Source organism: Hyperolius riggenbachi, chromosome 7 (genome assembly GCF_040937935.1).
Source record: "Hyperolius riggenbachi isolate aHypRig1 chromosome 7, aHypRig1.pri, whole genome shotgun sequence".
NCBI classification, from domain to species: domain Eukaryota; kingdom Metazoa; phylum Chordata; class Amphibia; order Anura; family Hyperoliidae; genus Hyperolius; species Hyperolius riggenbachi.
The window spans coordinates 47,085,280-47,110,871 of record NC_090652.1 but is presented as its reverse complement, the minus strand read 5'-3'; the positions used below and the strand labels follow the sequence as shown (position 1 = coordinate 47,110,871).

The following is a 25,592-nucleotide window of genomic DNA, read 5'->3' as shown; positions in this document are numbered from 1 at the left end:
CGCTTAAACATAACTAGGCAGAGTTACCTGGCTTCTGTTCTGGCTGGTCTGGCTTTCTGCTGGGTAGGCTGGCCTGATTCCAGGTTATCTGGCAGTTCCCCCTTAGCATTCCCTGACCTTCTAGTGGACCCCCTCCCATTGGACTCCCATTGAGGCATCACAACTCTGAGCATGCCCCATAGAAAAAGCACAGCTCCCAGCATGCCCGGCATCACAGTGCACAGCATGGTACTATAGCACCCAGTATGCCCACATAGAGGCACCACAGCACCCAGCATAACCCGATTGATGCACCACAGCTCCCAGCATGCCACCACAGCTGACTCTGCCTGGGGGACATCCGGGGCAACCCAGAATACATCTGGGTCACATGCCACTGATCTTTGGGGCTAGCAACGCCCCTGCACTATGCTATATGTATTAACATGTATATACAATATTACTGGTATTTGGATGAGGCATCATAGATCACTTATTAAATCTAGTGTATAATAAATTTAGGCAGCGCTAATCAATAAGAGTATTTAATAATAATAAATTCAATTCATAAATAAACAGTAAAGTGACTGTATAGGTAAACGTTCATCAGTAATTAGCTAAAATAAGTATCATACACGTCCACGCACCAATCATCCCCATACACCTACTGCAGTAGGAAAAAATGGTACGTGCACTAAAAAATGGTACGTGCACTAAAAAATATAAGAATATAAAATATAAAAAGGATTATAGCAGCAGACAGATAATCATATCATAATTGAATGGTGATTTGGTTGAATCAATGAAAAGTTAACTTTACTAGGTGGCGTGAATATACTTGACAAATTTCACACAAGGTATTTCTGATGGAAATTTCCACAATTTGTAGCAGCAGTCCACACGAAGCAATGTGTACGGCAAATATCCGTTATAGTACAGCGGTCTTCGTAAGTTAATACTCACAGTCCCTCAGAAGAATGGATTGCTGGTATCAGGAGCCGCTCAATCCCGTGTGCCCCGGCCGGCGACTTACACAGGAGAGTCTAGATGCCACTGGAGATGAGTAGACAGCGGTATCGGGCTAGCTTGCCCGGCTCCAATGCGGTTAGTGCAGCGTTCCTTCAGCTGTTTCCGGAACGGCTCTCCGAATCTCCGTAGCGTGTTAGAGAGATACACCTCCTTCCTCAATCTTCGTGACGTCACTAGAGGATTAGCCAATCGCTGACGCGTTTCGAAGGTAACGTCCTTCTTTCTCAAAGCTGGCTAGGGGTTGGAGGGATCTGTCTTTTAAAGGGGCTGTGATGTCATTAAACTTCAGAAGCTTTATTCACATTCATTCAAAAGCATATAGTTCTAAATCTTTATTCAAGCCCGCTGGCACAAGGGTATTAAGATTATAAATCCAATTTGTCTCATGTCTAGACATCTCAAGGATGTAATCTCCTCCCCTCCAAGGTCGCTTCACTATCTCTATAGCGCAAAATCTAGTGCCATTAATCTTGCAATTATGTTGCTGCTTAAAATGATCAGAAAGTGGGTGCTTCATGTTCCCTTTTTTTATATTAGTACAGTGTTCTCCTAAACGTTCTTTGAGGGGGCGTTTCGTCCTCCCCACATACTGCTTGTGACATGGGCAGATAATAACATAAATGACACCTTTTGTGTCACAATTCATAATATCTTTAATGGAAAAACTGTTACCCTCTGTAGTGGAGATGATCTCACTCGTTCTCTCAACTGGCATCCGTGATTCTCTACACATCCTACAAAATCCACAATTTTTGAAATAACCAGCCTTCATTTTCCCCCTAATCTCTCTAACTGTAGGAGCTATAATATTACCCAAGTTTCGTGATTTTTTGAAAATCACTCCTGGATTCTCCGGGAGTATGTCATTAAGCAAGACATCCTCCTTTAGTGTCTCCCAGTGTTTCATCACAATCTTCCGCAATTTCATAGCTTGTGAGGAGTAGTTGAATATAAGTTTGGGATCCAGATCAAATCCTTTATCTTCCTCTGTTCTTTCTTTCAACAAATTTTCCCTTCTAGTATTTTTTGCAGATGCTCTTGCCTTATCAATATTCTCCAAACAGTAACCTTTGTCCTCAAATCTTTCCTGCATCTTATCAGCTTCTTCTTCAAAGTCACTCAATTTGGTGCAGTTTCTTCTTAAGCGAAGAAACTGCCCTTGTGGAATATTCGATAGCCACCTCAAATGGTGGCAGCTATCCACATTAATGTAGCTGTTTATATCAACTTCCTTGCGGTATGTCTTGGTGACAATAGTATTATCCTCCACAAACACTGTCAAGTCCAAAAAATTAACTCTAATTTTACTGAAATCTCCAGTAAAGGTGAGATTATAATCATTGGTGTTAATCCAGATCAGGAAGTCCTCCAGACTCTCCTTGGTGCCCCTCCAAATGAAGAAGGCATCATCAATAAACCTCCTCCAGAGCACCAGGGCGGCTCCGGGGCCCTGAGGCCCACCGAGTATAAATCGTTCCCAGTGGGCCATATAAAGATTCGCAAAGGACGGAGCGAACCGGGTCCCCATCGCCGTCCCGGTCCCCTGGAGGAAGTACTGCCCCCCGAACACAAAATAATTGTGCTCCAGGATAAATTGAATAGCCTGAAGGACAAACCCAACCTGGTCAACAGGCATTTCGCCGTCCTGAGCCAGAAAAAAAAAATCTCACTGCCTCTAGGCCCTTGTCATGAGGTATGACTGTATATAGTGAACTGACATCAATAGTACAGAGCCAGTAATCTCCATCCCATGGGGTGTCCATAAGGATTCTTAAGAAGTGTCCTGTGTCTTTAAGGTAGGAGGGGGTCAATTTCACCACTTTTTGGAGGTATTGATCCACATAACGTGATAGGTTTGTGGAGGATAATACTATTGTCACCAAGACATACCGCAAGGAAGTTGATATAAACAGCTACATTAATGTGGATAGCTGCCACCATTTGAGGTGGCTATCGAATATTCCACAAGGGCAGTTTCTTCGCTTAAGAAGAAACTGCACCAAATTGAGTGACTTTGAAGAAGAAGCTGATAAGATGCAGGAAAGATTTGAGGACAAAGGTTACTGTTTGGAGAATATTGATAAGGCAAGAGCATCTGCAAAAAATACTAGAAGGGAAAATTTGTTGAAAGAAAGAACAGAGGAAGATAAAGGATTTGATCTGGATCCCAAACTTATATTCAACTACTCCTCACAAGCTATGAAATTGCGGAAGATTGTGATGAAACACTGGGAGACACTAAAGGAGGATGTCTTGCTTAATGACATACTCCCGGAGAATCCAGGAGTGATTTTCAAAAAATCACGAAACTTGGGTAATATTATAGCTCCTACAGTTAGAGAGATTAGGGGGAAAATGAAGGCTGGTTATTTCAAAAATTGTGGATTTTGTAGGATGTGTAGAGAATCACGGATGCCAGTTGAGAGAACGAGTGAGATCATCTCCACTACAGAGGGTAACAGTTTTTCCATTAAAGATATTATGAATTGTGACACAAAAGGTGTCATTTATGTTATTATCTGCCCATGTCACAAGCAGTATGTGGGGAGGACGAAACGCCCCCTCAAAGAACGTTTAGGAGAACACTGTACTAATATAAAAAAAGGGAACATGAAGCACCCACTTTCTGATCATTTTAAGCAGCAACATAATTGCAAGATTAATGGCACTAGATTTTGCGCTATAGAGATAGTGAAGCGACCTTGGAGGGGAGGAGATTACATCCTTGAGATGTCTAGACATGAGACAAATTGGATTTATAATCTTAATACCCTTGTGCCAGCGGGCTTAAATAAAGATTTAGAACTATATGCTTTTGAATGAATGTGAATAAAGCTTCTGAAGTTTAATGACATCACAGCCCCTTTAAAAGACAGATCCCTCCAACCCCTAGCCAGCTTTGAGAAAGAAGGACGTTACCTTCGAAACGCGTCAGCGATTGGCTAATCCTCTAGTGACGTCACGAAGATTGAGGAAGGAGGTGTATCTCTCTAACACGCTACGGAGATTCGGAGAGCCGTTCCGGAAACAGCTGAAGGAACGCTGCACTAACCGCATTGGAGCCGGGCAAGCTAGCCCGATACCGCTGTCTACTCATCTCCAGTGGCATCTAGACTCTCCTGTGTAAGTCGCCGGCCGGGGCACACGGGATTGAGCGGCTCCTGATACCAGCAATCCATTCTTCTGAGGGACTGTGAGTATTAACTTACGAAGACCGCTGTACTATAACGGATATTTGCCGTACACATTGCTTCGTGTGGACTGCTGCTACAAATGTGGAAATTTCCATCAGAAATACCTTGTGTGAAATTTGTCAAGTATATTCACGCCACCTAGTAAAGTTAACTTTTCATTGATTCAACCAAATCACCATTCAATTATGATATGATTATCTGTCTGCTGCTATAATCCTTTTTATATTTTATATTCTTATATTTTTTAGTGCACGTACCATTTTTTAGTGCACGTACCATTTTTTCCTACTGCAGTAGGTGTATGGGGATGATTGGTGCGTGGACGTGTATGATACTTATTTTAGCTAATTACTGATGAACGTTTACCTATACAGTCACTTTACTGTTTATTTATGAATTTAATTTATTATTATTAAATACTCTTATTGATTAGCGTTGCCTAAATTTATTATACACTTTATTTAATCAGTAGGGACGTTGAGGTAACCCTTTTTTAGGTGAGCTGCTGACAAAATCAGGCGCACTATTGACAAATCTTTATAAACTTATTAAATCTACATCATCCTTCATTGGTCCACTTGGATTTTCACTTACTCACCCCAGGTCTTTATCACAGACCAAAATTGCAGGTATTACGCCAATGCAACATTCTGACCTCACCAACTTCCTTTTCTTCTTAGGTCCCTGCTGGAACATCTCCATTTAAGGTCCTTGGAGTAAGAACATCTCAGATGAGGTCCATCGTTGATGAGCAGGCCTCTATTTTGTTGGACACATATGAGCACACGCTGCAAGGTGAGAACGCTGCCGAAAAGGAGTTGCTCATGAATGAGATGAAAGCTCTGCTAGCAGAAAAACAAGAAAAGTTTTGTGCAGAATATTCAAAGCGCTTCACCAAATGTGCGGTGGTCCTTGGCTGTGTTGTTGGAGGAGGAGTCTTGAGTCTGGCCGGTGGGATTGCAGGAGCTGCTGTGGCTGGGACTGTTCTTGCAGCTGAAGCTGTAGGGTTATTGGGAAGCACAACTGCAGCAGTGGTTGGAGGCGCTGTTGGAGGATCTGTCACACTAGGAGCTATAGGAAGCAGCGTGGGGGCGGGAGTTGGGGGTGTTATTGGACATGTGGAAGAGAAAAAGGATCCAACCTCTGAACGTGGCCCTAAAGCTGAAGAGTCTACATCAGATACCCATGATCTGGTAGATAAATAGGAGTAGCACTATTTAGGTAAACAAGTCCGAACATCTGACAACATTACCCTTAAATGGGTCTACATCGGATACCAGATATTTGATTGTGTCATTCACATCATAGGACCTAAATAAAATGTCCAGAGCTTAGTGGACCAATAAATGAGACCTTTTACTGGAAGAAGTATACCCAGCATCTGAAGTTGGTACTGCAAGCAAAGGTTCTATTGCACTTTCCCATCATCTGGTGGACAAACAAGACTAACACCATCCCCAGAAATGATTAGATAGTTGTGTTATTTATTGCTTAATTGTTTACTAAGGGTGATTTCTTCTTTCATAAAATATTTTTATATACCTAACTTTAATTTGATGTTTACTACTTTTTGAAAGTTTGACTTTCTAATTTTTCCCGAGATGAGATAACATCTCATCTCGTGTTAGTAAAGCCCAACAAAAAAACAAAAGATATTTAAAGAGACTCCGTAACAAAAATTGCATCCTGTTTTTTATCATCCTACAAGTTCCAAAAGCTATTCTAATGTGTTCTGGCTTACTGCAGCACTTTCTACTATCACAGTCTCTGTAATAAATCAATGTATCTTTCCCCTGTCAGACTTGTCGGCCTGTGTCTGGAAGGCTGCCAAGTTCTTCAGTGTTGTGGTTCTGCTATGAACTCCCCCTTCCAGGCCCCTCTATGCACACTGCCTGTGTATTATTTAGATTAGGGCAGCTTCTCTCTTCTCTCTTATCTTTTACAAGCTGGATAAATCGTCCTCTGAGCTGGCTGGGCTTTCACATAGTGAGGAATTACAGACAAGGGCAAAGCTGTTTGCAGGAAGAAAAGAGCAGCCTGAAACTTCAGTGCATGAGAGATGCAGGGGGAAAGAAACACACAAATGATCTCTTGAGATTCAAAAGGAAGGGTGTATACAGCCTGCTTGTGTATGGATGTATTTTCTATGTGTGGACATACTGTACATCAACCTACTTCCTGTTTTGGTGGCCATTTTGTTTGTTTATAAACAAACTTTTTAAAACTGTTTTTAACCACTTTTAATGCGGCGAGGAGCGGCGAAATTGTGACAGAGGGTAATAGGAGATGTCCCCTAACGCACTGGTATGTTTACTTTTGTGCGATTTTAACAATACAGATTCTCTTTAAGTATTTTTTTTTTGCACACCACCCAAGACTTCAATAAATAAAAAAAAAATGTATTACCCTTCTAATTTTGCATTTGCAGTATGAAATATTGTCGCCATTCGCCTGTTTGGTGCATGTTTATGAATTTCCCAAAATACTGTAGTCTGGTAGCCTGACGATACTTTAGCCCGATACCTTCATCTGAGGACATCCTTCTACTTGCCATTTATGGCTTCTTCCACCATCGGCCGATACACTAAATACATGAAACCTGTTAGAAGACAGGTTCAAACACTAAAACGCTTTTACCGTTCATAGCAGTCAGGAGACTAGGAATGATGCAGGAGAGTAGACTGGTGTAGAGCCCAATGCCTTGATCGTAGGACATGCTTCTTATTGCTCATGCTGCTATCAGCCAATGCACTGAACACATGAAACCTGACAGGACACCTAAAGGTGGTTCATAACAGTCAGGAGACAAGGAATGGTGCAGAAGGGTAGACTAATGTAGCATTCCGTTATAAAGGAGGACATTTTATGGTGCACACTAGAGATGCTTAATGAGTTGCAAATATTTCTAGTTCGATACAAATATTTATGTTAATTTTAGCCAAACAATGAACCAATCAAGTGCTGCTACTGCTGTTGGATTTGATTGGTCCATTTTCAAGCTGCATAAATATTTGCATCTACTCAGAATTATTTGCATCTCGTTAATCCACTCTAGTGGAAGCCATATGGCCTCAGGCTCAGCTTAAAGTTGTGCTAGTTGTGTTTTAAGGGAATAAATGTAAAATATTTTGTAAAAGTTTATTAAACTACAATAATAAAATTACAATAAAGATTTTATTTTTACTGGAGTGATTTTACTTGTCATATTAGTTTTTTTTTTTTCTAGGGAAATTATGCTCCTCAACCCTTGTGTGTAACATCACATGCTCCAAGGCCAATTCGCACAAAAATCGCGGTCACCATCGCCCAGTGAATGCGATCACAATATTACATTTCGCTATTCCATAACTTTCACAATCTAAACAGCTGCGCACTAATGTTCCCATGAAAAGACTCCTCTCATGTAGATCACAAGATAAGACTGATCTTGTGATCTACATGAAAGTGGGCTTTGTTTTGTATTTAAGCAGCGCACCGCCAATTTGAATTCACCCGAGATCTGATATCAGCGCGGTGTTTGCAAGCTATTCCATAACTGTTCAGCGATTGTGTTTGGCAATTCTCATTCCAGTGCATGAGAATCGTGATGCAATTGCTGGGAAACTGCTGCATGTAGCGTGTTTTGTGATCGTCGATAATCGAAAATGTGCCTCAATCGCTGCAGTGAGCGTAACCCTATAGGATTGCTTGTGCAGCAGCGTTTTGCTGATTGCCGGCGATCAGCAAAGCGTGAATCGCGGATGCAAAGCGCCCGAGTGTGAATGGGCCCTAAGTGTCATATTGATCCTCTTACCTCCATCCTGGTTTTTAGCTCTCCAGCAGCTGTCCCCTGATCTATGCCTCCCTCTTATAGTGGAGAAAAGGAGGAAAATTGACTGGAAAAATGGCCCAGCCTCCTTTCATACTGCATACCACAATGCTGCTCTAACAGCTCATGTAACATGCCCAGGGCCGGGCCGAGGCAGAGGCGAGAGAGGCTCCAGCCTCAAGGCGTAGTGTAGGAAGGGGCACACAACTCACTCAGCTATCATTCCCCTGTTGTGTTTGAAGCAGAGAGAAATAAGAAAAGGGGATACATAGCAGTGACTGCAAGCCAGATAACTAGAAATTAAGGTGTTGGGGGCCCTGAGGTGCCTCTTAGTCTGATAGCAATCAGTGTGTGACATCTGGGGTGGGAGGGATGAAGGGGCACAGTTTTGTATCTCAGCCTTGGGTGCTGGAGGACCTTCTCCCGGCTCTGAATATGCCCCATAACCATGCTTGCCTTAGGACTGAAGGAAATTGTGGGTGAGTGGCTCACAACATTCCTCAGTTTTCTCCCAGAAGGCATTGCAGGAACCTGGGCTGTTACAGTGATGTGGAGGGCAGCCTCCACAAGACACTAAGACCATAGCTTGTGTAATTTCATTGATGTAGCTTAACTAAGGATTTTGCAAGTAGTGCCGCCTTCAGAAATTTGTGGGCCGCATACTGGGGAAACTTGCAGTGCATAGTCTGACTGACTATGGTTGGTAGGATTAGATTGTGAGCTCCTCTGAAGACAGTCAGTGACATGACTATGTACTCTGTAAAGTGCTGCAGAAGATTTTGGTTTTATATAAATGCATAATAATAATATGGTAGGGCATCAGACAATGACTATGGTAGGATTAGAGTGGGATCTCCTCTGAGGACAGTCAGTGACATGACTATGTACTCTGTAAAGTGCTGCAGAAGATGTCAGTGCTATATAAATACATAACAATACTATGGTAGGAGGGGATTACAGTAGGAGACCAAAGGGTGGTGTTTGCCCTTTTTGCTGATGATGTTCTCCTTTTGATGGACAACCTGATACACAGGTCCTCGTGGTTCTGGGTCTTATAGAGGAACTAGGATCGGAGTCTGGATTCAAAATCAATAGGCTTAAGAGCTCACTCTTGCTTTCAGGAAATGCTGACAGGGAAATGGCAAAATCACTGGGTGTCAAATTAGCCCTTTCCAATATTACTTACTTGGGTCTTCAAATTAATAGAGATCCTTTTCAATTATATGCAGCAAACTTTACCCCTGTAATTAACAAAGTGATAGCTCAGCTGGAAAGATGGACTAATAACCTCGGGACTAGTTGGGAGGGATGCACTGCTAAAAATGATACATTTTAGAAAATTCATTTTATTCACTGCAAGTCCTACCTCTATTACTTAAGCGCCAAGATGTGAATCGTTTAATTGCTGCATTTACTAAATTCTTATGGACAGGTAAAAAGGTGAGGATAAAAATAAACAGGCTGCAACTCCCTAAGGCAGAGATAGGCAAACTTGGCTCTCCAGCTTTTAAGGAGCTACAAGTTCCTCAATGCATTTGCCTTTATGAATCATGATTGTGGCTGTCAGACTCCTGCAGTGCATTGTGGGACTTGTAGTTCCTCAACAGCTGGAGAGCTAAGTTTGCCTATCACTGCCCTAAGGATAGTGGAGGTTTAAATATACCAGATGTGCGGCGCCATAACCTTGCTTGTTTAATCAGACATGTCCGAGATTGGGTTTTGGATACAAATTCCTTTTCCAATTATCATTTGGAGTGTGCCATAGCAGAACCCTGGAGCCTAAGGGGTCTGTTGCACACACCCTGGGTGTCTATACTTCCAAGGCTCAGACATAGGCCTCAATTCACTAAGCTTTATCAAACACTTTATCAAACGTTTGATAATTTACCTCATGGGTAAAATCGAATTTTGAATTCACTAAGGTATTATAGATTTATTGAATGTTTTATCAATAAAACATTCAATAAATATATAACACTTTAGTGAATTCAAAATTAGATTTTACCCATGAGGTAAATTATCAAACATTTGATAAAGTGTTTGATAAAGCTTAGTGAATTGAGGCCATTGTCAGCTTATGATGAGAGATATCATAGCAGCATGGAAGGAGGTGAGAAAACGGTTACTTTTCAAACTGCCATGGAAAGTGTCTATGGAAAGTATATGCCGTGCTGGGGCCATGCAAACTTTGCTCTGAGCATGATGCATGAGGTCGACTGATAAGACTGATATGATAAATGGGAAGATAAGGGTTTAACTAAGTTGGGGATTTTTTTCAACTTGGAATAACACAGATGGGTCTCTTTACAGGAGTTACAGAGGTTGTATGGTATCCCTAGTAGTCCCTACTTAGTTTAGATCTTATGTCAAAGCTCAACTAAGGAATATATCCAGTATAGCCAAACTTACACCGTTTGACTCTTTTTTTGAAGCCAGGCTAGAATAAATGATCTCTTTTGGAAATCCAGAAAGCCGTGGCAGTTTTCCACCTTGATTCAAAAATAATTCAAAACTTCATAGGTTGGGAAAAGCATCTTGGGGAAGCTGAAGGTGGAGATAAAATTTTCAACGGCAATAATATCTTGAGAGCATTGACTACTAGGGAAAAATGGAGAGAGTCTCATCTGCTATTCATTTTCAAAGCTAAATGTGCTTTTAACATCAAATATGCTGTTTCTCCAGCTTATTATCAGGGGCGTAACTAGAAATCACTGGGCCCTCCTGTGCCCCCCCCCCCCCCCCCATAGGTGCCAAATAATCAAAATGGGGCAGCATTTCACTATAAAATAATTGTAAAGTGAGCAGCTTTTCACCAGACATTAATCGTAAAGTGGGTGTGAGAGAATGCGGAAAAGCCGCCGCGTGTGCTGACAGCAAGGCGGCTGATTCCGCATCCAATGCGGCGGTTTGCACGCGGAAGCATGCGTCTGGTAACATGGCAGAACGCGGAAAAGCCGCCGCATGTATTGACGGCAATGCGGCTGGTTCCGCGTCCAGCGTGGCGGTTTGCACGCAGCAGCGTGTGTCTGGTGTGGCTGAGTCTGTTAGTTCACACAGGCTTAGGAATACGCGCGCGCGCTGAGAGGCAGAACTTTTATGATGGGCAAGGAGGGATCAGCTGACCAAGCCGATCAGCTGACCCCAGAGCGGGTAACTATTGGTTGATCACTTAGGGGTGGTGCCAGAGAGCACTACTCCATATATAGTTACTGCTGGCCAGTCACAAGTTGTCTGCCGTTGCGAACACTACGTGGAAGCACTCAGACCTTAGTCAGATCCAACAGTGTGTTTGAACCAGGTGGACCTGGGAATTCACACTGAGCCAGTTTACTTGTATTTTGCTCTGTTATATGTTAGACTAGTTCCCTAGTCACACCCAGACTGTTATATGTTAGACTAGTTCCCTAGTCACACCCAGACTAGGGAACTTGTGTTATCTTTCTGTTATACATCAGACTAGTTCCAGGGTGTAGAAACCACGGACCTCACACCCAGACTAGGGAACTTGTGTTATCATTCTGTTATACATCAGACTAGTTCCAGGGTGTAGAGACCACGGACCTCACACCCAGACTAGGGAACTTGTGTTATCATTCTGTTATACATCAGACTAGTTCCAAGGTGTAGAGGCCACGGACCTCACACCCAGACTAGGCATTGTTTGATATCTGTTATGACTTATTGCTTTCCTGACTACTCCTCTGATTCAGTACCTTGCATATCTGATATTCCGTTGCCAAACCCTGCTTGCCTTGGATGCCGAATCAGCTTACTGTCTTTGTACTTTGTCTGTCCGTGTGTTGCCGACCTGGCTTGCCTGACCTCAAGAGCTATCTCTCCCCTTAAAGCGGTTTAACACCCAGCATTACAACTTTGCTTTAAAAGATTGCTTACAGCTTACAAACTATTATGCCAGATTTTTTTTTAAGCAGAAATTCACTGAATGGGTTAAACATGACATTTTAGTGTTGGATTTAACTAGGAATCCGCATCCGTTCTTATCTGTAGTTACAAAATGTATCTTTATTTGTAATACAAATAGACCTTTGAAAAGGCTGCCGGGGAAGCCCTCTTTGTTCTCTCAGAGCAATGTTTGTTTGTTACATTGTAGATAGATACATTTGTAACTAAACAAGCAAGCACGGAGGAGGATTTCTAGCTAAATGCAGCACTAAAATGTCATGTTTAATCCATTCAGTGAATTTCTGCTAAAAAAAAAATCTGGCATAATAGTTTATAAGCTGTAAGCAATCTTTTAAAGCAAAGTTGAAATGCTGGGTGTTAGACCACTTTAAGAGAGAGTCTCCAGATCAGATAGTGACACCCACCTTCAGGTGTCACTCACTCTCTGGTCCGTCCTACCTCCAGCCTGACTCCACCCCTTGGAGAGCCTCAGGCTGCAGGAAGGTTCCTGTACTCTCTAAAGCAGTATTGCCCATACTGCCTAAGATCACCTGCTCGTCAGGTGTGTTTCTCAAAGTCTTACTATTACACCAAGCACTCTTATATACATAGGTGTCCAGAGGTTAGTAATCTATCTGTATTATCGGTGATTCTGCAGATCATCAATAATCAGGTATATATATCTGCATTCTTGGTGATACTGCAGATCACCAATAATCAAATACTCTCTGCGTGCTGACACCGATCGTTACAGTGGGCAGCATTTCACCAGAAAATAATCGTAATGTGGGCAGCATTTCACCAGAAATTAATAGTAAAGTAGGCAGCGTTTTACCAGAAAACAATTGTAAAGTGGGCAGCATTTCACCAGAAAATAATCATAAAGTGGGCAGCATTTCACCAGAAAATAATCATAAAGTGGGAAGCATTTCACCAGAAAATAATCATAATGTGTACAGCATTTCACCAGAAAAAAAATTGTAAAGTGAGTAGCATTTCACCAGAAAACAATCGTAATGTGGGCAGCATTTCACCAGAAATTATACAAATAACAAAGAATTCCATGGTCTCCAAACCAAACAAGTGCACTGCACACGATATACCAATAATGTATAGTAAATTTTATTAAGGACGTATCGTAAACACAATAAAAACAAATGAACTGCCAGTGTTGTTAATATATATATTGACTAATATAAATTATTCCAGTACGGCCAATAGCATTTACTGCATAATAACAACAATAATGTTTCCTACCAGTAGATGTCCCTAGAGTTCCTGCATCTTCCTATTCTATTTTTCTATACATGTTCTTTATGCTACATCTATTTTGACAACAAGATGGCGTTTTATTCGACATGCACTTACAAAGTTGTTTGTTGTTGCATGTTTTCTGGATATTATATTATTTTAAATTTTGTTATATTTCATTGTGATTAATTGCACATGGATGCATGATTATTTATATTTGTATATTATCAACTGCTTTCTTACTGCACTGAGCTCTTGTATATATGAATGTCGGGCCAGCGCCGCTCATGCTATGTGTCATTGCGTACACATGACGGAGCAACGTGTGGGGGGAGTGACCACTCCCGCTGTGTCGGGTTAGCGGCGGATTTAAAGAGACACTGAAGCGAAAAAAAATATATGATATAATGAATTGGTTGTGTACTATGAATAATTACTAGAAGATTAGCAGCAAAGAAAATATTCTCATACTTTTATTTTCAGGTATATAGTGTTTTTTTCTAACATTGCATCATTCTCTAATATGTGCAGATTACACAACACTCAGCATTCAAAATTATTCTTTCAGAGCAGTCTGTGAACTAATGACCTCTCCTCTAGCAGAGAAAAAGTAAATAGTTAACTAACAGTTGAGATAATAAAAGTCAGAAAACAGCCCTCTCCACGACTTTGAAAGTCATAGAGATTAATGGCTTTTTTGTATAGAGATAACAACTGGAGTTTCTTAACTCTTCCTGTACTGGAAACAATTAGACTGATGTATCTGATCTTAATGTTTTATTTCTTAGCTGTATTACACATACAAATCATTATATCATCATTTTTTTTTTTTGCTTCAGTGTATCTTTAAGACCTTTCCTTTTTATCGTTTTTAATGCCCGAAGAAGCACTGTAGGGGGTGCGATACATGTGAGGTCTCACTGCCGGTGCGGCTGAGAGGGTACAGTGAGGTGGATAGGTAAGATTGTTCACTTTCTATTTCCATTATTATAGTTGCTGCCACCTTAATATTACTACTCTGTGAGTACTGTTTTGATAAGAGAGACGATCATCTTGTGCAGCGCATTTAGTACCTATATTTTTGTATCTGATGCATTGATCTACTTGCCTACACCTGCGCTTTGTATTTATTATTGATTATTGTAATATTTTTGTATATTTTCATCTCAGCAACACTGGCAGTTCATTTGTGTTTATTGTGTTTAGGATACGTCCTTAATAAAATGTATTATACATTATTGGTATATCGTGCGCACTTGTTTGGTTTGGAGACCATGGAATTCTTTGTTATTTGTACAGTGTAGTACATTTTTTCCATGGACATGGATATTTTGAGGTTGCTCTGTTTTGTTGCGATACATTTCACCAGAAATTAATAATAACGTGGGCAGCATTTCACCAGAAAATTGTAATGTGGGCAGCAGTCACCAGAAAATAATGCACCTGTAAAAAAATAATTCACTCACCTGACAGAACTCTCCTCTCCTGGCCGGCCTCTGGTGCGCAGCTCCCCTGACGAACTTCCTGCAGCAAATCATCTGACTTTCATCAAGGGACCCAGAAGTGTGAGAGAAGGCTTTGTTTACATTTCTCACTTGATACAATTTAAACACAAGATAACATTATGTAAAGTTTTGGAAGCGGCCAGCTCTGCAGACAGGGAAGCTTCTAAAGCCTGTGTTAACCCTTTGAATGCAGTTTTAGTAAAAAAAAAAAATGCTGGTTGTTTATAATATGCTGTAAATAATCTATTAGGCCTAGTGCACACCGGAGCGTTTCCGCTGCGGTTTGCGATCTGCTTGCGGGTGCGGATCTGCTAGGGTAATGCATTTCAATGGGGTGGTGCACACCAGAGCGGGAGGCGTTTTGCAGAAACGCATACTCCCGGGCTGCAGCAGATTTTGGATTGCGGATGCGTTTCTGCCTCAATGTTAAGTATAGGAAAAACGCAAACCGCTCTGAAAAACGGCACTTCAGAGCGGTTTGCCAGGCGTTTTTTGTTACAGTAGCTGTTCAGTAACAGCTTTACTGTAACAATACATGAAATCTACTACACCAAAAACGCTACACAAAACCGCAAAACGCTAGCTGAAACGCTGCAGAAAAATAAGAAAAAGCGTTTCAAAATCTGCTAGCATTTTGCGGATCTGCTAGCGGTTTTTGGTGTGCACCAGGCCTTTGAGCAAAGTAGAAATGCCTGGTTTCATTCCGCTTTAAAATAATACCAGTTGCCTGACTCTCCTACTGATCCTGTGTCTCTAATACTTTTAGTCACAGCCCCTGAACAAGCATGCAGATCAGGTGCTCTGACTGAAGTCAGACTGGATTAGCTGCATGCTTGTTTCAGGTCTGTGATTCAGCCACTACTGCAGCCAAAGAGATCAGCAGGACTGAAAAGCAACTGGTATTGTTTAACAAGAAACATCCATATACCTCTCAGTTTAGGTTCCCTTTAAGCAATACAAGTTACCTGGCTATCCTACTAACTATCAGCCTCTATACCTTTAGCCATAGATCTTGATCAAGCATGCAGAAGATCAGGTGTTTATGACGCTATTGCAGCCAAATAGATCAGCAGGGCTGGCAGGCAACTGATATCGCTTAAAAGGTAGTAAATCTGGCAGCCTCCTTAAACTTCTCTTCAGGTCCCCTCTTAACCCTGCCTCTGACAGACAAGCAGAGTGGGGATTTAAGAAGTAAGTCAGCCTCTCACTCTCTCCTCACTGGCCTCCACCACTCAGACTTCTCTGTACTCCCCTCTCTGCTCATTCCATCCTCTCCTTAACCCCTGACCCTCAATAGACTCTATCCTATCCTCACTGCCCTCCATCACTCAGGCTTCTCTGTACTCCCCTTTCCACTCATTCTATCCTCTCTTTAACCCCTGACCCTCAATAGACTCCACTCTCTCCTCACTGCCCTCCATCACATATCAAATCAATTCAAAAATAGCTTCACTAGCACAACCAAGGTACAGACAGGAATTGCCAAAGCAAGGAGAAATGGGGGACATGAAATGGGCCAAGTCCTTTGTGGTGGGATAGAGGTATAACAGGTAAGCAGTCTATGGTCTGAGGTTTACAGTTCATGTTATGCTCCTCTCAGTCTGTGGCATGCCATAACATAGTGTGCAGTGATAGTGACTGCGGATTCCACCTCTCCCAGTGGAATGTTTAGCGTTTTCTTCCATCCTCTAATACAGCTCTGGGCAAACTACAGCCCACGGGCCGGATCCAGCCTGTGTGCACTTGCAGAGTTGCAAGTGAGCGGCGGGGGAAACTCACCTTCAATCACCACTTCCTGCATGGCATCTCCATGGCAACAGGACGGCACATGATGTGACATGCCAGCTGGCAGCCGGATTGCCCAGCCCTGCTCTAATGAGTGAAAGTCTGGAATTAGGTTCATCGATTTCTTAAAGTGGTTGTCCCTGGTTTCTGTATATGTAGGGCAGTGTGTCTCATAATAATCTGATCATCTGAACATTTCTCCTGTCAGACTCAAAGCGCTCAAGAGGCCGCCCTGCAGTGTTAGGGAGTCTTGCCTTGAACTCCTTACTGAATAGGTACTGACCCTAGCCAGGATTCGAACCCTGGTCTCCCATGTCACAGGCGGTGACTTTAACCAGTACACTATCCAGCCACTACTCATCCTCAAGGGTCTTCTGCTTGCAGTGTTGGCATGATCTGTCCTCCCTGGGTTTATGCTTCTGTCTGTGTCTCCCAGACTCAATTTCTGTGCTGTCAGCACTCAGTCTGTAGACTCCCTCCATTTATCCATATAGTCCTCTTTGCTCTTGAATGTGGTGTGTTTTATCTAGGCTCCTGTTAGGACCTGTGGTTGTGAATTTGGGGGGGGATCATAGAGCAAAGCCAGGATAGAGCAAAGCCGGCTAGAAGGGTAAATTTATCTCCAGATGAAATAGTGGGCACCGGGCTGCCCGCTATGCAAACTGTATCTACAAAAAGCGGACACAAGCTTCCTCCTGGAAATCATACCATAATACCCCAGCCTATGCTGAAACCATGTCATGTTAACATACAGTTTAGATGGTCCAATTCATCATCATCTGCCCTATCTGGACATGAGCATCTGGGGACATAAGAAGGAAGAATTGATCCACATCTATTGCAGTTAGCATTAACCAGATCTTGCATTTTATTATTTTTATATAGCACCAACATCTTCTGCAGTGTTGTACAGACAGGGCCGGTTCTAAAACGTTTCCTCCTTGAGGCAAACTTGCTGCCGTGCAACCAAAAAAAAAAAAAACACCCTCAGTATATGTAGGTAGGTAGCCAGGTATAGGTAGGTGCCCCCAATATGGGTAGCCAGGTATAGTTACCTCCGTATAGGTAGCCAAGTATAGTTGCCCACTGTATAGGTAGTCAGGTATAGTTGCCAATAGTATAGGTTAGCAAGGTAGGTGCCCCAGTATAGGTAGCCAGGCAAAGGTGCCCCCAGTATAAGTGGCTTAGTATAGTTTCCCCCAGTATAGGCAGCCAGTACAGTTGCCCCCAGCATAGGTAGCCAAGTATAGGGGGTCGGCTGTCCTCCATTCATCTTCAGTCAGGACAGCAGTGCCACCTCCTCCCTTCTGCTTTTCAAGTCAAATGAAACACTGCTGCTCTCCTGCCTCCTCCTTCTCACTCACTGTCAGACTTCTCACGCAACACAACAAGCTGCATTTTCCCAATGATGACCTCTTCACCTCGCTTGCTCTCTTTTCGCTTCTCCTGCTCTGACTGCATGCTGTAAGTGTAAATACACAGCACAAACACTCCGCCTCTGTAATCTCTGTGCCTGATGAAAATGTTTCATGTTGTTTCACAGCACAACCGGCTCAGGGTACAGAGTATATAGTCATGTCACTAACTGTCCTCAGAGGGGCTCACTATCTAATCCCTACTCTAGTCATATGTGTATGTAGGGATAATAACATATATGCAAATTGTTCCGAGTTTATGCAAATTTTTATGCAAATGTATGCAGCTTGAAAAATGGACCAATCAATTTAAACCTGGGTTTAAATTGATTGGTCCATTTTCAAACTGCATACATTTGCATAATTTCAGAACAATTTGCATCTCATTGATCATACCTAGTATGTATATATCGTGTAGTGTATGTATCATAGTCTAGCGCCAATTTAGGGGGAAGCCAATTAACTTATCAGTATGTTTTTGAGATACGGGAGGAAAACAGAGTGCCTGGAGGTAACCCACACAGGGAGAACATACAAACTCTGTGCAGACAGTGCCCTGGCAGGGATAGAAACCAGCGACCCAGCGCTGCAAGGTGAAAGCGTTAACCACTATGCCACTTTGCTGCCCTCATACATCCTATACAATCTTAATGTGGTATTTTCACAATGTGGCTCTTCCAAATACATCTCAGGCAAATATAGTGCTTTGCCTCCCACCTTGGCTGTGTGATCCATAATTATGGGCCCTACACGCATACTGGGTGGTGTAAGTAGGCCGCCTATCTCTAAAAATATCCCCTGATCTGCCAGAGAATAATGGAAGGTGTCATTACAGGCAATTTACAGACTGAGGAGGAAAAAAATGAACAGTGAAACAATTGTTCAAATTCAATATACAGCAAAGTCCCCATTATCCGAACTTAGGCAACTGGAAGTCTCAACTAACCAACATGCCTGAGGGGATAATGGGGACTGTGATTTGGCCTTTTGAGGGGATTTTCTTGAAATTAATACTTACGGAGTCTCCAGCAACATCTTCTAACCATCCTGTAGCTCCTAACGGCTTTCTGGCTTCCATGCATGGCTCCTTATCAGCGGCGTAGCTAGAGACTATGGGGCCCCATAGCAAAACTTTCATGGGGCCCTCAGATGTAGGCACACTTACACAATGCCACCTGCCCCTACCCTCTGCATGTGAGTTAATTGGGCAATTTAGGTTTGCATGCAATCAACACTGCACATAGTTCACAGGCACTGAGCCACAGTCAGAGGGTGGAGGAACACAAAATAGTTAATGGTGAACACATTAAAGAGAATCTGTAACGTCAAAACGTCCCCTGGGGGGTACTCACCTCGGGTGGGGGAAGCCTCCGGATCCTAATGAGGCTTCCCACGCCATCCTCCGTCCCTCAGGGGTCTCGCTGCAGCCCTCCGTACAGCGGTGACGTCAATATTTACCTTCCCGGCTCCTGCGCAGGCGCTCTGACGGCCGTCGGCTCCGAAGTAGGCGGAAATACCCAATCGCCATCGGGTCTGCTCTACTGTGCAGGCGCAAGTCTCCGGCACCTGCGCAGTAGAGCGGACCCGACTGAGATCGGGTATTTCCGTCTACTTCGGAAAGCAGCCACAGCCGAAAGCAGCCACAGCGCCCCCGCTGGAGCCTGCAAAGGTAAATATTGAATTGACAGTTGGGTCTGTCAGTGGCTGTTCGGAGGGCTGCAGCGAGACCCCCGTGGGACAGAGTACGGCATGGGAAGCCTCATTAGGATCCCGAGGCTTCCCCCACCCGAGGTGAGTACCCCCAGGGGATATTTTTGATGTTACAGTGTCTCTTTAAAGGAGTTGTCAGGGGAAATAAAGTAAAATTAATGGTACTTACAGGGGGCTTCCTCCAGCCCCAAGCTCCCAGGACCTCCCTCGCCGCAGCTCTGCCTGCAGCCATTTGCCATCCCCAGCGATGACGTCAGAGCGACGTAGAGATCAATCTGTACAGCGCCTGCATGATCGGCGCTGTCAATCACCGCCACGTGGGCCGGAGTGGACTGCGCATGTGGCGGTGATTGACAGCGCCGATCGCGCAGGCGCAGTACAGAGCGACCTCCAGGTCGCTCTGATGTCATCGCCGGGGACCAGGTCGGAGCTCTGGCAAATGGCTGCAGGCAGAGCTGCGGCGAGGGAGGTCCTGGGAGCTTGGGGCTGGAGGAAGCCCCCGGTAAGTACCATTCATTTTACTTTATTTCTCTGACAACTTCTTTAAGCACCACCTGATTGCTCCAGGGCCCCATAGCAGCTGCTATGGCTATTGCTACGCCCCTGCTCCCTATGTGTCATGTGACCCACCGAGAGCTGTGCATGGTGGACATCAGAAAGCTGCTAGTAGGAGTTACAGGATGGTTAGAAGATGCTGCTGGATGCACCAATCTCTAATATTTTATGCATCATTGGCTTCTTTCTACGTTCAAAATTGATTGTATGTTACTGAAAGTCAATAAAAATGTATTAAAAAAAAAAAAGGATGTTGCTTGAAACTCAGCAAGTATATAATGCTGCTGTGGGGGCGGGGGAAGGGGGTCAGGGGGGGTCGTTTTTTTTTTCTTTTTTCATATAATTTAGTTTATTGGAAGAAAAGTGATTGCATCCACAAAATAAACAAAATGCAAAAATACCATCATCAATAATACCGTAGAGCACCCTTCTCTCCTTTTTCTCCCACATTCCTTATTAACCAAACACTAAATTAAAGGATACCCGAAGTGACGTGTCATCATGAGATAGACATGTGTATGTACAGTGCCAAGCACACAAATAACTAGGCTGTGTTCCTTTTTTTCTTTCTCTGCCTGAAAGAGTTAAATATAGTATGCAAGTGGCTGACTCAGTCCCGACTGAGACAGGAAGTGACTACAGTGTGACCCTCACTGATAAGAAATACCCCTTTTTATCTCTTTCTTGCTCTCAGAAGCCATTTTCTGCTAGGAAAGTGTTTTATAGTTGGAATTTCTTATCAGTGAGGATCACACTGTAGTTACTTCCTGTCTGAGTCAGGACTGAGTCAGCCACTTACAAACCTGATATTTAACTCTTTCAGACAGAAAAAGAAAAAATGGAACACAGCATAGTTATTTGTGTGCTAGGCACTGTACATACACATGTCTATCTCATCATGTCACATGTCACTTCGGGTATCCTTTAACCACTTTACAACTGAGGGGTTTTACCCCTTGAACACCAGAGCAATTTTCACCTTTCAGCGCTCCTTTCATTCATTCGTCTATAACTTTATCATTACTTATCACAATGAAATGAACTATATCTTGTTTTTTTCACCACCAATTAGGCTTTCTTTAGGTGGGACATTATGCCAAGAATAATTCTATTCTAAATGTGTTTTAATGGGAAAATAGGAAAAAATGTGGGAAAAATTTATTATTTTTCAGTTTTTAAATAATGCATGCTACTGTAATTAAAACCCATGAAATTTATTTGCCCATTTGTCCTGGTTATAAAACCGTTTAAATTATGTCCCTATCACAATGTTTGGCGCCAATATTTTATTTGGAAATAAAGGTGCATTTTTTTCAGTTTTGCGTCCATCCCTAATTACAAGCCCATAGTTTATAAAGTAACAGTGTTATACCCTCTTGACATAAATATTTAAAAAGTTCGGTCCCTAAGGTTACTATTTATGTATTTTTTTTTAATTACAAAAAAAAAAATGGGGAGTGTGGGAGGTAATGAGTAAATTTTTTGTGTATAACTAATGTATTTCTATATGAAAAATGCTTTAGGGTGTGGTTTTACTATTTGGCCACAAGATGGCCACAGTAACTGTTTGTTTATGCGTCCTGCAAGCGTCCGGAAGGACACTTGCAGGAAGTCTTATGAGGCTGGGAAACTTTTTTTTTTTTTCACGATTGCGCTGCTTCTCGTAGAAGCAGCTGATCATTGCGGGGGCTTGGATAAACGAACGGGAAAGTTTTTTCCCGTTCATTGATCTCCGGGCGAGTGGGCGGTGGCGTGCACGACCGCAGGGGCGCGCGGACGAGCGAGCGGGAGCGCGGACAGCAGGGTGGAAAAAGGGACGGAGAAATCCACACTGCTGGGGGTAAAGTGGTTAAACACAAAACATTCCCAACACTTCTCCCCCTCCTATCATCTAATTAAAAAAAAAAAAAATACAAAACTTTTCAACAGAACTGAGAAATCATTCCGCCATAAAAAATCCAAATTTTCCCCAAAGAGACTTCACTCTTACAATTCCATCAAAGTCTCATAATCAGACGATATCTGAAACATAAACCATCTATCCCACTTATCATTAAACATACATCTCCAGTCTATCCTGCTGAAGCGCAATTTGGTTTTCGGAATCTTTCAATAAGTTAACTTTCCCCACCCAATCCTTGAGGGTTGGAGGATCCTGACATCTCCACCTAGCTGGAATCAAACTTTCAGCCAAAATCATTGGGGAACCAACGATCTCTTATAACTACTAATAGACTTTGATGTATCTATATATATAATAGAGTAAGTGCCTCAACCTTCAAGCAAGAAGAAGAAGTAGTGCCCTGCCCCCAGGGCCGGTCCAAGCAAGAAGAAGGGGCTGGTCCAAGCAAGAAGAAGAAGTAGTGTCATATCAAACCAAGGGTGAAGAGGGATAATTTGCATATTCAGTAACAGTGCATTGTGGGTAACCACAAATGTTCACTTATAGCTGAATTATTGCAGATTTGCTTCTGTTTTAAGAAGGAAAATTACACCAAGCTTTGCTTTTTTTTAGTAGGAGGGCTTTTTGGTCTCTTTTATCCTCCTATATACATTCTTAGTAGTTTGGGTCACCCTGAGCTGCTTGGTTACTCTGTTGTACTGGTCCAAGCCCTATCTCATACAGCCATATCAATCCTTGCCATGTACTGATGAGGACCAAAAGTCTGAAATAAGCTATCACATGTGGGATTGATATGACTGTGTACAATGTAAAGCTACACGGCCTGATTCACAAAGCAGTGCAAACTGTTTAGCATGCGTGTGCTGTTTGTGAACTTTTGCGTGCGCAAAGTGCCGCGGTTTGCGCCAAATTGTGCGCGCAAAAGTCCGCGAACGGAACTTCATGTGCTAACTGTTTAGCACACCCTTGCTAAACAGTTTGCACCGCTTTGTGAATCAGGCCCATAGGCTTGCTTGACTTACCAAGGGTGAAAAGGATTAATTTGCATATTTAGTAGCGGTGCATTGTGGGTAACCACAAATGTTCACTTATAGCTGAATTATTGCAGATTTTCTTCTGTTTTAACCACTTGGCGACCACCTTAAGCCGATGGGCGGCGGCAAGGGCTGGGCCCAAACGACCGCAATACGCCCATCGGCGGTGGCGGCGGCGGGCGTGGTTATGCGGCGATCGCGTCGTTCACGACGCGATCAGCCGCCTGCGACTGGCTCTGCCCCCCCCCCCGCTGTAACCCGCCGGCCGTTCGGAAGCGCCGGCGGGTTACTAGCACCCGGATCGCCGCACGAATAGTGTATAATAGGCTTTGTAATGTATACAAAGCCTATTATACTGGCTGCCTCCTGCCCGGGTGGTCCCAGTGTCCGAGGGACCACCAGGGCAGGCTGCAGCCACCCTAGTCTGCACCAAGCACACTGATCCTGCCCCCCCCCCTTCCCTCTGATCGCCCACAGCACCCCTCAGACCCCCCCCCCCTGCCCACCCCCCAGACCCCTTTTTGCACCCAATCACCCCCCTAATCACCCATCAATCACTCCCTGTCACTATCTAAAAACGCTATTTTTTTTTTAACCCTAAACTGCCCCCTGCTCCCTCCTGATCAACCCCCCACCCCTCAGATTCTCCCCAGACCCCCCCCCCCCCTGTGTACTGTATGAATCTATCCCCCCTGATCACCTGCCAATCACCTGTCAATCACCCATCAATCACCCATCAATCACCCCCTGTCACTACCACCCATCAATCAGCCCCTAACCTGCCCCTTGCGGGCAATCTGATCACCCACCCACACCAATAGATCGCCCGCAGATCCGACATCAGATCACCACCCAAGGGCAGTGTTTACATCTGTTCTCTCCTCTAAACACCCACTAATTACCCAGCAATCACCCATCAATCACCCCCTATCACCACCTGTCACTGTTACCCATCAGATCAGACCCTAATCTGCCCCTTGCGGGCACCCAATCACCCGCCTACACGCTCAGATTGCCCTCAGATCCCCCTTATCAATTCGCCAGTGCAATATTTACATCTGTTCTTCCCTGTAATAACCCACTGATCACCTGTCAATCACCCATCAATCACCCCCTGTCACTGCCACCCATCAATCACCCCCTGTCACTGCCACCCATCAATCAGCCCCTAACCTGCCCCTTGCGAGCAATCTGATCACCCACCCACACCAATAGATCGCCCGCAGATCCGATGTCAGATCACCTCCCAAGTGCAGTGTTTACATCTGTTCTCTCCTCTAAACACCCACTAATTACCCATCAATCACCCCCTATCACCACCTGTCAATGTTACCCATCAGAATAGACCATAATCTGCCCCTTGCGGGCACCCAATCACTCGCCTCACACGCTCAGATTGCCCTCAGACCGCAACGGGGAGAGTAAAATGCCAGGGCAGTATAGGAACCCCACAAGTGACCCCATTTTAGAAAAAAGACACCCCAAGGTATTCTGTTAGGTGTATGACGAGTTCATAGAAGATTTTATTTTTTGTCAACAGTTAGCGGAAATTGATTTTTATTGTTTTTTTCACAAAGTGTCATTTTTCACTAACTTGTGACAAAAAATAAAATCTTCTATGAACTCACCATACACCTAACGGATTACCTTGGGGTGTCTTCTTTCTAAAATGGGGTCACTTGTGGGGTTCCTATACTGCCCTGGCATTTTAGGGGCCCTAAACCGTGAAGAGTAGTCTAGAAAACAAATGCCTCAAAATGACCTGTGAATAGGACGTTGGGCCCCTTAGCGCACCTAGGCTGCAAAAAAGTGTCACACATGTGGTATCTCCGTACTCAGGAGAAGTAGTATAATGTGTTTTGTGGTGTATTTTTACACATACCCATGCTGGGTGGGAGAAATCTCTCTGTAAATGGACAATTGTGTTTAAAAAAAATCAAAAATGTGTCATTTACAGAGATATTTCTCCCACCCAGCATGGTTATATGTAAAAATACACCACAAAATACATTATACTACTTCTCCTGAGTACAGCGATACCACATGTGTGACACTTTTTTGCACCCTAACTGCGCTAAGGGGCCCAAAGTCCAATGAGTACCTTTAGGATTTCAAGAGTCATTTTGCGACATTTGGTTTCCAGACTACTCCTCACGGTTTAGGGCCCCTAAAATGCCAGGGCAGTATAGGAACCCCACAAGTGACCCCATTTTAGAAAGAAGACACCCCAAGGTATTCTGTTAGGTGTATGATGAGTTCATAGAAGATTTTATTTTTTGTCACAAGTTAGCGGAAATTGATTTGTATTATTTTTTTTTCACAAAGTGTCATTTTCCGCTAACTTGTGACAAAAAAAAAATTTCTATGAACTCACCATACTCCTAACAGAATACCTTGGGGTGTCTTCTTTCTAAAATGGGGTCACTTGTAGGGTTCCTATACTGCCCTAGCATTTTAGGGGCCCTAAACCGTGAGGAGTAGTCTAGAATCCAAATGCCTCAAAATGACCTGTGAGTAGGAC

General features: G+C 43.3%; 1 protein-coding gene across 7 annotated transcripts in view; it reads left to right on the top strand.

Moving 5' to 3' along the window:
* LOC137524293 (RING finger protein 112-like) overlaps positions 1–7,385 on the top strand; it is a 77,086-nt gene extending 69,701 nt beyond the window's left edge. For all 7 annotated transcript variants that reach the window (XM_068243999.1, XM_068243998.1, XM_068243994.1 and 4 more), the window contains one exon: positions 4,883–7,385. In XM_068243999.1, the coding sequence (XP_068100100.1) occupies positions 4,883–5,407 (525 nt within the window). In that variant the 3' untranslated portion in view covers positions 5,408–7,385. The remainder of the gene's footprint in view (positions 1–4,882) is intronic.
* Positions 7,386–25,592: the final 18,207 nt, after the last annotated feature.